The sequence below is a fragment of the Bos grunniens genome, chromosome 14 (genome assembly GCF_055505025.1).
Source record: "Bos grunniens cultivar Pamir isolate PY7600 chromosome 14, Bosgru_T2T1.0, whole genome shotgun sequence".
Taxonomy (NCBI): domain Eukaryota; kingdom Metazoa; phylum Chordata; class Mammalia; order Artiodactyla; family Bovidae; genus Bos; species Bos grunniens.
This window is the reverse complement of record NC_141178.1, coordinates 81,434,558-81,446,831: the sequence shown is the minus strand read 5'-3', so window position 1 is coordinate 81,446,831 and position 12,274 is coordinate 81,434,558. Positions and strand designations below refer to the sequence as shown.

Below are 12,274 nucleotides of genomic sequence, written 5' to 3'. Positions count from 1 at the left end.
CCATAGAATGGCAGGGGTGTCTGCCCAGCGACCACTTGGCCCTGCAGGCAGATGCCCACCAGATGCTGTTGCACAGGGTGCTCGACCCTGACACCTTCTGGCTCTGAGGTCGTGGACAGTTGTCAGCCTCCCCCACGCCCGCACCTTGACCATGTGGACAGGACTTGTGCGGGAGGGTCCATGCCCCACGCCTCACTCGGGTGGTGGCACTGGCTGGCCGCCTGGCCTTCCCCTGCACGAGGGTGCATCTTGAGAAATCCATTAAGCGAGTCTTTAAAAACCGCTGGGGCTGACTCTTTTCATTTGTTTGTATTACGATGTGCTTCACACAATTTGTCAGTTTGAACAGCTCTCCCCAAGGCACATCACTGAAAAAAAAAATGTCACTTCTCTCATATTGCTTCTGAATTCGAATGTGCATAAAGTTCTTTTTTATTCAAATCAACCATACAAAATGCATGAATCTTCCCTAATAAGCTAATAAAACGTTCTCCTCCCCGAAATAGGAGGGTTAGGAGAAAGCTCTGATGAACCGCCTCCATCCATCAGCTTCCCTCCCCTGCCCCCATGGGGCCAGCCTCCACCTGTTCCTCCCCTGCCCCCTCCTTGCTGCCCTCCACCCCAGGTCAGATCAGGCCTCACCTGTGCTTGGAACCCTCCCTTCCTCTTCCCCTTCTTTTAACTCCAAGAAGGGCTGAATCCTTCCAGCAGTCCAGTGGCCCTGCATCTGGCTCCCCATCACCTCCAGAACCTCATTTCCTGCCACACATCGTCATCCTCTACATGAACCTTCTGCTCCAGCCTCAGCGTCTTCCTACCGTTCCTCGGAGCCCACGCTCCTGCCTCAGGGCCTTTGCACTTGCTGTGCCCTCTTCCTGGGACGTTCTTCCCGACGGCCTCACCTCCTGTGGCTCCCAACCACCTCCGTACAACAGCAGTCCTGCTCCTCACTGTTATGTTCTCCCATCTACAGCTGTCATCTGTGCCCCGTATGATGGAGGCTCTGGGGAGCAGGGACGTCTGTCTGTCTCATGTAGGGCTCTCCCCTGGAGAGCAAGGGTGTCTGTCATCTCACTGGGGAGTCAGGGGCCTTCTGCTCAGAGCCAGCTGTACCAACATGCTCCAGCAGCATCAGCCCTCCCCTTCCATCTCTCGGGTCTTGGCTTCTCTCTGGGCTGATTCTTCTGAAGAGAAGGGTGGGGGTCCAGCAACCACAGAACAGACCGGCACTCTGGTCTCAGTCCCTCAGCTTTGATGGGCCCAGCTTAGCTCACACACTCACCCCTGAACCAATCGCCTTGGCCACAGGGGCAGGTAGGACTCCTACTAAGCAGGTCTGGGTCCACACCCTCCCTGGAGCTAGGATGGGACCTGGGCCCCCTTCCCCAGAGGACAGCTACAGTACTGGTACCATCCCCAGGGACCCGGGAGTGGGGCAGGCCAGTCAGCAGCGATGCTGGCCAGCCGTCAAGGACATTGAGGAGGTCTGCAGCCGCTCCCAGGCCTCAGAGGGCGGGAGAGGCCTCAGAGTGTAAGCGGAGCACTGCAGTCCCAAGTCTGACGCCTGGAGGATGCAGAGGATCGAGGGAGCTGGGTGCCAAGGAGGAATCTGGGCGCAGCTGTTGAGAGGCCCACTGGCCTGTGGTTGCCCCCGAGAGCACTGTGGGGAGGGGTTGCAGCCGTACCTCTGACAGCCATGCAAGACTCAAGGCAGAGTCAGGCTAGTCCTGGGCCTCTGAGGTTCCTGGCATCCTGCTGAGCTGGGCTGGCCCCTGGGACCAACAAGTGAGGGTTTGGTTCCACTTCCTGCCAGGACACAAGCACCCATTCCAGCCCTGACTGTGGGACCCTCCCCTTCCTGTGCATCTCTGATGAGCAGAACCCCTTTCTTGTAGAGACATTTCCTGCTTTGGTCAGTTCTCAGCCAGCTCCTTCTCAAGTCGATGTCCATCCCACCCTACGAAGGACTTCTCATTCCTCTTGTTTCATCCATTATGGGCTGAGTCTCTTTAACTCTAATGGAGCATCTCATTTCTCCTCATTCCAAAGACATGCCCATCAACCACTTAGAGGTATAAGCCAACATATTTCCCTTTTTGCCCTGGCTGCCAGGAAGCTTGTAAATAAAGTTCAGTTCAGTTCAGTCGCTCAGACGTGTCCGACCCTTTGCGACTCCATGGACTGCAGCAGGCCAGGCTTCCCTGTCCTTCACCAACTCCCAGAGCTTGCTCAAACTCATGTCCATCAAGTCAGTGATGCCATCCAACCATCTCATCCTCGTCAGGCCCTTCTCCAGCCTTCAATCTTTCCCAGCATCAGGGTCTTTTTCAATGAGTCAATTCTTCGCATCAGGTGGCCAAAGTATTGGAGCTTCAGCTTCAGCATCAGTCCTTCCAATGAATATTCAGGACTGAATTCCTTTAGGATGGACTGGTTTGATCTCCTTGTAGTCCAAGAGACTCTCTTGAGAGTATATGAAGTTACTGTTGAGTAATCTCTCACTGTGACACAAGGTGCTTCCTTTTGTTTCTTACTTCCTGATTAGTCTTCTTTTCAACTTAAAGCTTTAAGTTTAATTTAAAGCTCTCTTATTTAAAACTGTATTCGCAGCCCTAGGTTTTGGCAGTTGACAAGTAACAAATCAGCAATGAATAATAACATGCTGTGTGCCACCTGGATCTGAGATCCAAGATCGCCTCCTAACCCTGCTGTGAGCGCTCCGGGCTGGTCGCTCGTCTCACAGCCTTGGTTTCTTCTTCTGTGGGAGGGGCTGGTCCCTCCCTAGGTGTTGGGAGGGTCAGGAGCAACAGAGGACTGGGCAGCCTCTATGCTAGGGCGACCCTGGGTGAGCGGCCGACACTCTGGGCCTCAGTTGAGGGTTGGAAGTCAGGACCCCAGCCCACCTGTCTTCTCTTGGATTTGTCCAGTTGGGGTGCTGTGGTCTCGGGCCCTGGGGGCCCCCTGACTCCTCAGACTCGCGGTGAGTTGTGACATCACAGGGAGTGAGCTGGGATCCCTGAGCAGGGAGGGATGGATGGGGAGGTGCTATGCCCCAGCCTGGAGTCCCCACAGTCCTGCTCGGACCCGCCTCCTTTCCTGCCCTCAGCCTTGGCCGCCCTCCCGCTCTGAGGTCGAAAAGAAGAAAGGATTAACAGACCGTGGATCATTCGGTCGAAACTTGCTAAGTGTACTGGGGGCCCCACTCTTACTAATGAATACAGACGGTGTGTGCTGTGCCCCTGAGCGTGCTGTCAGCAGGGAGGCATCCATGTGCTCAGGAGCTCAGCCCCATGGAAATGCAGACAGGGTCCGGTGACGGCCCAGTGACGATGCCTGGAGAGGGCCACGAGGTGAGGCAGAGCCTCGCAGGGGAAGACACAGGGGTGCCCCTACCTGTGGGTCTCTGAGGACGGGCTCTGAGCACAGATCTGAAAGATGGTTAGAGGTCACTGTGTGGGGAAGGAAGGGTGGACAGCCTTCCAGGCAGGGGGACCCCAAAGTGGAGAGACAGGAAGGAGGGGACCCTGAAGCGGGGGGAGCCATGGGGGCTCCATGCCGAGGGAGTGACAAGACCTGGTAGGCACTGGAGAGACGTGGAAGCGTGAGGAGACCCCACACTGCCTCCGGAGGCTCGCGTCCGGCGGCGGGGCTCCAGCTGGAGAGGAAGAGTCCCGCCCCAGTCCCTCATCAGCCTGGGGACGCGTCCCAGGGTGCTGACGCACAGGAAGCCCCAGCTCCGGGCGGACCCCGCAGGCTCCCCACCTCCGCACCTTGCCCTCCAGGCCCCGCCTCATCTTCAGGGCCCTCTGCCCCTGGCCTCCCAGGGCGAAGCAGGAAGGGAGGGGAGTCCTGCGCGGCTGGCCTTGGACCCCAGGGGCTCTGCCGTCTGCTGGTCACGGGGCTGCGTGGGTTTCAGGTGACACAGGTCCTGGTGCAAGGCCAGGGGTCCCCACAAGGGAGGTCATTCACCCCGAGAATCAGCAAGGGAGCCCCAAGGATGCCCTGGTGCGGCTGTGGGGCACAGTGACCCCACGGTGCCCCGGGACCAGAAGATTCCAAGAGTCCTCACAGAGCAGACAAAATGCCACTCCACCCGGAGCCCCCTTCCCCCAAAGCCGTCGTCACTCCGGCTGAGACCAGTGACCCCGAAAACTCAGCCACTTCTCGGTGGCACGGCTTGGGGTGAGAGGACAGGCCCGCTGACATTTGTGCGGGCACCACCGGGGACTCACGGAGTGGCATTTCATCCCTTCACATCAGGTTTTGCAAATCTGATCAGAGTGGCTGGCCCCTGGTCAGAGCTGACAGCCTCGCTCCGGGGGCCGCTCACAGGTCCAGGGGGAGCCACCAGGCACGGGGTGGCTGGGCGGGGAGACAGACCAGAGAGCTATTCCTGGGCCCTCGGCCCTGCGGGGCCTGGGGCAGCCCTGGGCCTGTGGCTCGACAGCACTGCGCAGGCGTGGAGCCCGGAGCCTGGCTGGGCTCTGCTTCTGCGGGCCCTGGCCGGGCTGTGTGAGCAGGACAGGGCCCCCGGGCAGCACAGTCCCTGACCCACAGGCGGTCTCACCCTGCTGCAGTCTGGCACACTGTCTTGAGCCCACACAAACACGCCGCCAGCGGAACCCGGTTTCCCGCATCTTCAGGGTCCCAGCACTCTCTGGGCTCCCGTAATGCCACACCCCCAGCTGCCCTCCCACCCCGTCCACTCCCCCTGCATTCTCAGTCCCACATCCAAATAGCACAGTCTGTCAAGGCTCAGTCAGACCCCCTCCACCCTGCAACTTGGGGAATCACTGGTCCCCTGGTATCTCTACTTCTCTCTCAAGCCCTGTCCTCTCAGCCTCAGCCCTGAAAAGCCAGCTGCAGGCATCTCCCACTGACCATGCGCCTAGCCTATCTGGAGCTTCCCCCTGGAACCACCCCTATCCCAGGACAGCCCCTGCCGATCCTACACCCCAACATTTCTGCTGAAGGAGGGCAGGAGCAAGCTGCCCCAGGGAGGCTTGGTGCTGCCAGGCCCGGAGCAGGGACGGAAGCCAGGAGGGACCTTTCCACCCAGGGCAGGTGGGCACTCTCCCCGGGGCTGAGGCTGCCCAGTGACCCCTCTGCTCCCCAGCAGCACGTCACTGGAGGCGCTGAAAAGCCTGCTGTCCACCACCAGGCACTGGCAGGACTTCGCCTACATGGAGCTGCAGGGCGCCTGGGACCTCTTTGCCACCATCCACACCTACCCACAGGGCGTGGGCCTCCTCGCCAGGTAGGGGCGGGGTGGGGCCAGGGGAAGGGGCCCGTCCTGGGTCAGCCCTGCCCAGGAGGCTGGGCTACGGACTGCAGCGACCCCCAGGACCTGCCATGAGCACAGCCCCAAGGACTCACACGTGTGCACACAGGGTGCCAGGGTACGGATGGCGCGGCTCACTGGCACACCCTGGGAGCCTAGAATGCAGACCTCTTGCCCGACGCCTAGCCCCCGTCTTGGCCGGAGGCTCCTAGGGGACCAGGGCCAGGTCCACTCCTCTGTCCATCCCATGCTTGGCCCACGCCAGTGGGTGCAGAAGGAGCAGGAGAAGGTCAGACAGAGGCGTGCCCACTCCGCTCAGCAACGCTTCTGGCCACCGGGCCCCTGGGTGGGTGGTGGCAGGAGGGTGGCCAGGGGCTGTGCCCACGAGCCTGCCCGCCTTCACCCTGCGCCCAGGGCCATGGTGCAGAACCAGTGCAGACAGATCAAGGCGCTGACCTTCCAGCTGCTGCCCAACCTGCATAGCCGGGAGGAGCGGGAGCGGAAGACGGCCATCATCATCTTCACGGAGGTGGGGGCCTGCACCCTGTCTCCAGCTGAACCCACTAGGACCTCCCTTGACCAACAGATTCCTCACACCCCGCCTTCCCACTCCCAGCTCCTCGGGGCCCATGGTCGGGGGCTCCTGGTTTAGGCCCCTCTCCACCTGCATCCTGGGGGACCGTCTCTCTCCTCCCCAGCCCTGATGTCTTGGGGTCTCACCCCTGGAACGGTGAAGCTGAGAGGGCAATGGCTGGAGCCAGACAGGCACTGGGTATACCAGGCCCTGGGGCTGAGAGCTGGGCCATGGCCAGACAGGTGAGGGCCTTTGTCATTTCCACAATGGACAGAGCCTGGTGTGACTCCACACACCACCCCTGTAGTGAATCTGGCTCTCCCTCCATGGGGCTGGGTCTCCAGGTGCCCTATGAGCCAGGCTGCATTGAGTATGTTGTTCCCAGCTTCGCTGTGTGACCTCAGACAAGGCCCTTTCCCCCTCTGGGCCCGTTTCCCCAGTTATGCACTGAAGGATTGAAGCAGCTTGGCACTGGGTTTCAAACACTCATTAACCAAGATACCCAGAGAGGGGCAGGTCAGCCACCCTCCCCGAGCCCCAGCCCTGGTCCTAGAGCCCGGATCCCACAGACACAGGCCCCCTACAAGAGGCTGCCAAGCCTGATCCGCCTGCCCGGGGGCTCCCAGTTCCTCTACAGCCCCACCCTGCTGGAGGTGCTCCCCAAAGAGGTTGCCCTGTCCGTGCTGGTGCGAAGCCTCAGGGACCCCAGCCCCGAGATCCGCGTGCTGAGCCTACAGGGCCTAGGGAACATTCTTTTCCACCCGGAGAAGGTAAGCGGGTGCGGGAGCGGTGATAGACGCCCCGGAGAGCGGCTGGGTGCACAGGGCTTTTGTGTCGTTGCCGTTAGAAACCTGCCCTGCTGGTCCAGTCGGTGGTCGGACCTGCATCCCAGCACCCAGGTGGTGCTCAGAGAGGGTTTGTGCTGTTAAGTGACTCACTGGCTGAAAACAGATCTAATATTGTAGAACCAGACAGAGTTTAGGAAGCCAATGAAGCTGCCGAAAACTTGTTTGAAAGTTGCAAAACCAGCCTAGCTTGCACAAGGAGTCCCTGATAAGGTCTTTGATGGTAGAAACTGTTCATTTGCTGACATGTCACTTCCTGACAGTTCATCCAAACAGTTCACACTGCACCCAAGAGGAGCAGAAAGAACTTGTGGAAAAGGAACTTAGCTTTTCCTTTTTAAAGTAATGTAAAGCTGGGAAATGGTCATTGCCACTTAGAAGGTCTGGGGTCACCACTGGTGCACCCACCTCCCTGCGACGTGAGATGCCAGTGACTTCAGTGGTACCCACCCAACCAAATTTGTCTTGTCTAGCCCCCAAGACCCCTCTGACTCCTGGGGAAGCCAGGAATAGGGGCAAAGGCAGGGTAGGGCGGAGGAAGGGAAAGTTGGTCTCCAGGACTTGGCGGGGGGCCCTCTGGCCAGAAAGGGGACAGACAGGAAGGCCCTGGCAGCCGACTGACATGGGTTAGTGCTCCCCTGACCCCAGGAGGACCGCAGGGTCTCAGAGAGAGGAACCCTGTCCCGTCTGTCCACAACTCCCGGGGGACAGACCAGGGCTAGGAGCACGTGTCCCCGGACGGCAGAGCCAGGGCGAGATGGAGTGGGGTGGGTACAGTGTGGGTGCCCAGGCATGGATGGGGGTCTGGAAAGGGGCCGCAGAGGGAGCCAGCCCCGGCTCGCACGGCCCACCGGCACCCGCCCCCGCAGGGAAGCCTGCTCCGCGGACAGCTGCCGCCCTTCCTCAACGGCTTCTTCCAGAGCAGCGGGCAGGTGCTGGTGCGCGTCATGGGCACCGTGTCGGACGTGCTGCACCGTCTGGGCGCACACAGCACGGAGGCCCAGGGCCTCAGCATTGCCATCAACACCCGCTCCTTCTTCGATGATGTGAGTGCGCCCGGGAGGGGCGGGCACCCCATCTCGTGGCCCTCCAGCGCCTTCCCCGGCTCCCTTCCTTGAAGGCCGCTGTCCCACTGGGGCAGGGAGGTGGAGGGGCAGGGCAGCTCCCTGGGTGTGTGGCGTGTGTGGCACAGGTGGGCTGGCCAGGGGCTGCCGCTGGCACTCGCCCTGCACCTTCAGCTGAACGCCAACCTTCATCTCAGCCCCACGCGTCCCTACCCTCCTGACTCATGAGCCCCTGTGGATAACAGATTCTCCTTCAGGGCAAGTCAGAGGGATAAGCCTGCCCTCCCAAGTCAGCATCCGTGACACCTGGGTTGTCAGGATGCAACCACAGGCATGAGAGAGGAATGAGTGTAGGTCCCTGAGGATGGCTGTGACCCTCCCCAGGGGCTGGTGGAGGTGGGAAGCACAGCCCTGCCCCGAGAGGTGTGTGAGGGGGGAGGCGCAGCCCTGCCCAGAGCCCTGTCTGAGGGGGGGAGGCTGAGTCCTTCCAAGAGCTCTGTATGAGGGGGAGGTGCAGCCCTGCCCTGAGCCCTGTCTGAGGGGGGAGGCCGAGTCCTGCCCTGAGCCCTGTCTGAGGGGGGAGGCCAAGTCCTGCCCAGAGCCCTGTCTGAGGGGGGAGGCCGAGTCCTGCCCAGAGTCTTGTCTGAGGGGGGAGGCCGAGTCCTGCCCCAGAGCCTGTCTGAGGGGGGAGGCTGAGGTCTGTTCCTGGAGTCTGGAGCCCCAATGAAGGAGTCCTGCTGAGGGTACTGGGCCCCACGTCCCGCCTGAGTGGAGGGTCCCAAGGAGGGTCTGGCTGGGCTCCAAACCTCTGTCTTGCAGGAGCGGGACGGGGTCCGGGCAGCGGCCATGGCCCTGTTCGGGGACCTGGTGGCGTCGGTGGCAGGCCAGCAGCTGGGCGGGCTGCGAGCCCAGGTGCACCAGAGCATGGTGCCCCTGCTCCTGCACCTGAAGGACCCCTGCCCCGCCGTCGTCACGGTCAGTGCCTGCGCCCGGCCTTCGCCTTGGCGGGGCTGGGGCCCCACGGCGGGCAGGGTGCTGCTGAGAGCCAGGGACACCCCCTGGGCCGCGGGGCCAGCCCCTCCCTGGGTTCCTGCTCCTCCCTGTGTGCACACACGTGCCCATGTGTGGCTGTGCATCTGTGGTCAGGACACCGTCTGTCCTGCTCACTGCTGTGTCTCCAGCGCCAGGCATGTCCTCGGGTGCAGGTGGTTCATTGAACTTGAAATATGGGCTGAGCCCTGCGTGTGCCAGCCAGTGCCCCGCACCAGGCCATTAAGAATTGCTCAGCCTTCCTGCAGCTCCCGGCCACTGGGGGGATAAACAAGCAGCCAGTTTCTAAGCGGATAGGGACTGAACACTGCCTTCAGTCCAGCGGGGCCGTGGTGCTGGCCAGGGAGGCGGGTGGGCTCAGGGTGCAGCCTGAAGGCAGCGGGAAGGAGCCGGGGAGCCCAGGAGGGCCGCGCCCACTGCAGCTTCCTCAGAGCCACCGCCCACGCCCGGCCCTCCCTGCTGTCCCGCAGCAGGCCAAGTTCGCCTTCTACCGCTGCTCCGTGCTGCTCCGGTGGCGGCCGCAGCACACCCTCTTCTGCGCGCTGGCCTGGGAGAAGGGCCTCAGCGCCCGCCACTTCCTCTGGAACTGCCTGGTGAGGGCCCGCAGCGGGGAGGGGACGGGAGGCTGGCCGCCAGGTCCCTGGGGCCGGCCAGCTCTGGCCCCAGTGAGTGACAGAGACGTGCTCCCCAGATGAGCCACAGCCAGGAGGAGTTTGGCATCCACTTGGCGCAGGCCCTCAGCTACCTGCACAGCCGCCATGACCACATCAAGACCTGGGCGGCACTCTTCATAGGTGAGCAGGGCGGGGGGCCGGGCTCAGGGACCCCCAGGCCGGCCCTGCCTGAGCACCCTGACCCTCACCCTCACCCGTTCCTCCACTGCAGCTGGAACGTGGGTTCCGCTGGCAAGCGAGGAGAGGGGCAAGTGAGGGGGTCTCAGGGGTTCAGTTCTTTGGGCCGGGCCCTTCTGTGTTCTGGCCCTGTCTTTCCAGCGGTCCCTCACACAGGAGAACTCCTTCCCTATGCCAGGGAGGGGGAGAGGGAGAGAGGGAAGAGGGGAGAGGTTCAGCAGCCCCCTCCCACTAGCCAGCATGCTCCTTGTCTGTCACACAGGTTATACCATCTGCTACCACCCCCGGGCCGTGTCCCAGATGGTCAGTGACGTGGACACAAAGCTGCTGTTCTGCAGTAAGGGATCATCCTTACTCCATCTACCCCTATCCATGTCAGCAGGGAGCACGGGCCCCCAAACACAGCGGGCAGGGTAGGGAAAGGGAGTGCCCAGGCCTGGAAGGCCGAGGAGGTGGGGTCTGGGTGCCCAACTGCCCCCACCCCATGTGGGAAGGAGGGTGCTACTCCACCAGGGCTGTGGGCAGACGGGGCGTGGAGGGTACCTCTGATTCGTCCCTCCTTTCCTGGAGCTTTTGAGGATCTCAAAAAGAGTCCCGAACCCAGCGTCCGAGACTTCGCCAGCAGGCAGGCCTCCTTCCTTCAGAAGATGGCAGCCAGACCGCGGTGACCTCCAGCTGTCATCCGCCCCGCCCCCCCGTCCCCCTCCCCCGTGCCCACCACACCGCGCAGCCCTGCCCTGTCTGCATAGAGCTTGGCTACATGACATTTTTCCATTTGAAAGAAAGATCTAGATTCAACAAAGAAGCGTCACACCTCTGCGCTCCCTGCCCACCATCCCATGGGCCCCCCGGAGACACTGGCAGGCCAGGGGGTGGGCACAGATGGTGTGTCCCCCAGAGACAAACTGTGAAGTCTGGGCAGGGACTCCCACTTGTGGCCACCAGGTGGCTTCCCGGTGACTGGAGCCCAAACCACGGCCCGCCGATGTCCTGGGTGCTGAGTGGGCACTCCCAAGGCATCCATGGCCCTCGGGGCTCACGGCTGAGTGGAGTCACCCACCATGGCGCCCCCGCAGGCTTCAGTCTGTCTCCGGCTTAGAGCTCCGTGGTCACTGGGAGGCTGATGGTGGGGAAGAGGTCCCTTGGCTGGTCTCCCTCTGCCCAGGGGACTCGAAGTCACCCTCCACCCCCGTCTCTAGCCTCCTGAGCCCCGTCAGGGCTGGCACCTGGGGTTGGCAGCAGAACCGGCCTGGCTCAGTCAGATCTTCCAGGTGGGCTTGGCTCACCCTGAATGACTGAGGTGAGGATCTCAACACTCTGAGCCTCAGCTGTCCCATCTGTAAAATGGGTAGTAAAACCTTCCTCCAAGACCCCTTGGAAGGTTGAGTCCAAAAGAGGTCCCCAGACTCCGAGGGAGCCCCTGAAGACCCACCTGAGCTTCAGCGGGTCTTTCCCCTCCCAGCCTTGGTTTTTCCACTTGTGCAATGGTGGGGGTGGGCCCTTCCCTCGCCTGAGAGCGCCTCCCTGCTAGAGTCCTCCCTAGGGTCTCCCCCAGCTGGCCGCTCTCCAGCAGGAGGTCCAGCCCCGCCCGGCCTACCCCCTGCCTTTCCCCCCACGCGCCCTCCCAGGCCCTCCCGACGTGGCCCAGGCAGAGCTTCTACCCAGAGAGCTCTCCCCACATCCCCTGCCTTGGGACTGCCACGTAACCTGGCCCTCGAGGGCCTGCCAAACAAGGCCCCCCACCCCTCGTCAGGCTGTCCCACCATCCCCCATGGACTGTGAGCCCCTCGGGACAGGCCTGGGGTTGCACCCAGGAGGCCCCACAACTTGGATGGTGGGTTGAAAAAAATACAGCAACTGCAGACTCACTGGTGTTGTTCAGTATGACCGGGGAGAGGAGTAAAAGACCCTGGGCAGAGCTGGGCCCCTGCCCGCCCGTCTGCGAGTCTCTGAATGGCACCACTTGAGGAGGGGCTCTGGGTGGGTTTGGCTTTTCACAGCTCTCCATTTTGTCCACAGGCCCCTGTGGATGCCCTCCACCCCACTTCTGCTACAACCCCTGGGTGGGAAGAGGGTCCCCTGAGCCCAGCTTGGGGGGGGGGTGCCATCTCCCCTAAAAGGGAGGCCTTCCTGGTTCCCCACAGTGGGCAGTGGGCAGTGGGGCCTCCTGCACGTCCCCCTGCCCCACCCCAGTTCATCCTGCCCCTGGGAAGTCTGGTCTTAGTAAAAGCCTGGAGCTGGGTAGGCCCGGGCCCCAGAGGCTTCTGCAGCCAATGGTGACTGGATAAACCCCCAGGGGGAACTGAGACAGGTGAAGCCTGAAGTTGAGGGAGCACAGGCCTTACCAGCAGGGTGGAAGGCTCTAGACCCGGGCACACAAGAGGTGCCCCAATAACCAGCAGCAACAGTTGACTGCCAGGCTGGCCACAGCAAGCCAGGGGCGGGAGACAGGGCCTGAGACCTGGTGGGTGGGCCACCATCCCACCCGGGAAGGTGCGGCCAACCTGCCCCAGGGAGGGGCTGGCCCCCAGCTCTGCGAGAGCAGAGCTGCTCACGGAGCAGGGCAACATCTGTGCCCTCCAGCAGGCCCAGCCCCCAACACACTCTGA

At 62.1% G+C, this 12,274-nt stretch overlaps 1 protein-coding gene across 2 annotated transcripts in view; it reads left to right on the top strand.

The window, feature by feature from the left end:
- LOC147359756 (maestro heat-like repeat family member 5) overlaps positions 1-10,467 on the top strand; it is a 59,544-nt gene extending 49,077 nt beyond the window's left edge. For both annotated transcript variants that reach the window (XM_086337565.1, XM_086337566.1), the window contains exons 22-30: positions 5,117-5,257; positions 5,696-5,810; positions 6,482-6,625; positions 7,570-7,746; positions 8,584-8,739; positions 9,285-9,407; positions 9,506-9,608; positions 9,928-10,002; positions 10,236-10,467. In XM_086337565.1, coding sequence (XP_086193691.1) covers positions 5,117-5,257; positions 5,696-5,810; positions 6,482-6,625; positions 7,570-7,746; positions 8,584-8,739; positions 9,285-9,407; positions 9,506-9,608; positions 9,928-10,002; positions 10,236-10,333 — 1,132 coding nt within the window. In that variant the 3' untranslated portion in view covers positions 10,334-10,467. The remainder of the gene's footprint in view (positions 1-5,116; positions 5,258-5,695; positions 5,811-6,481; positions 6,626-7,569; positions 7,747-8,583; positions 8,740-9,284; positions 9,408-9,505; positions 9,609-9,927; positions 10,003-10,235) is intronic.
- Positions 10,468-12,274: the final 1,807 nt, after the last annotated feature.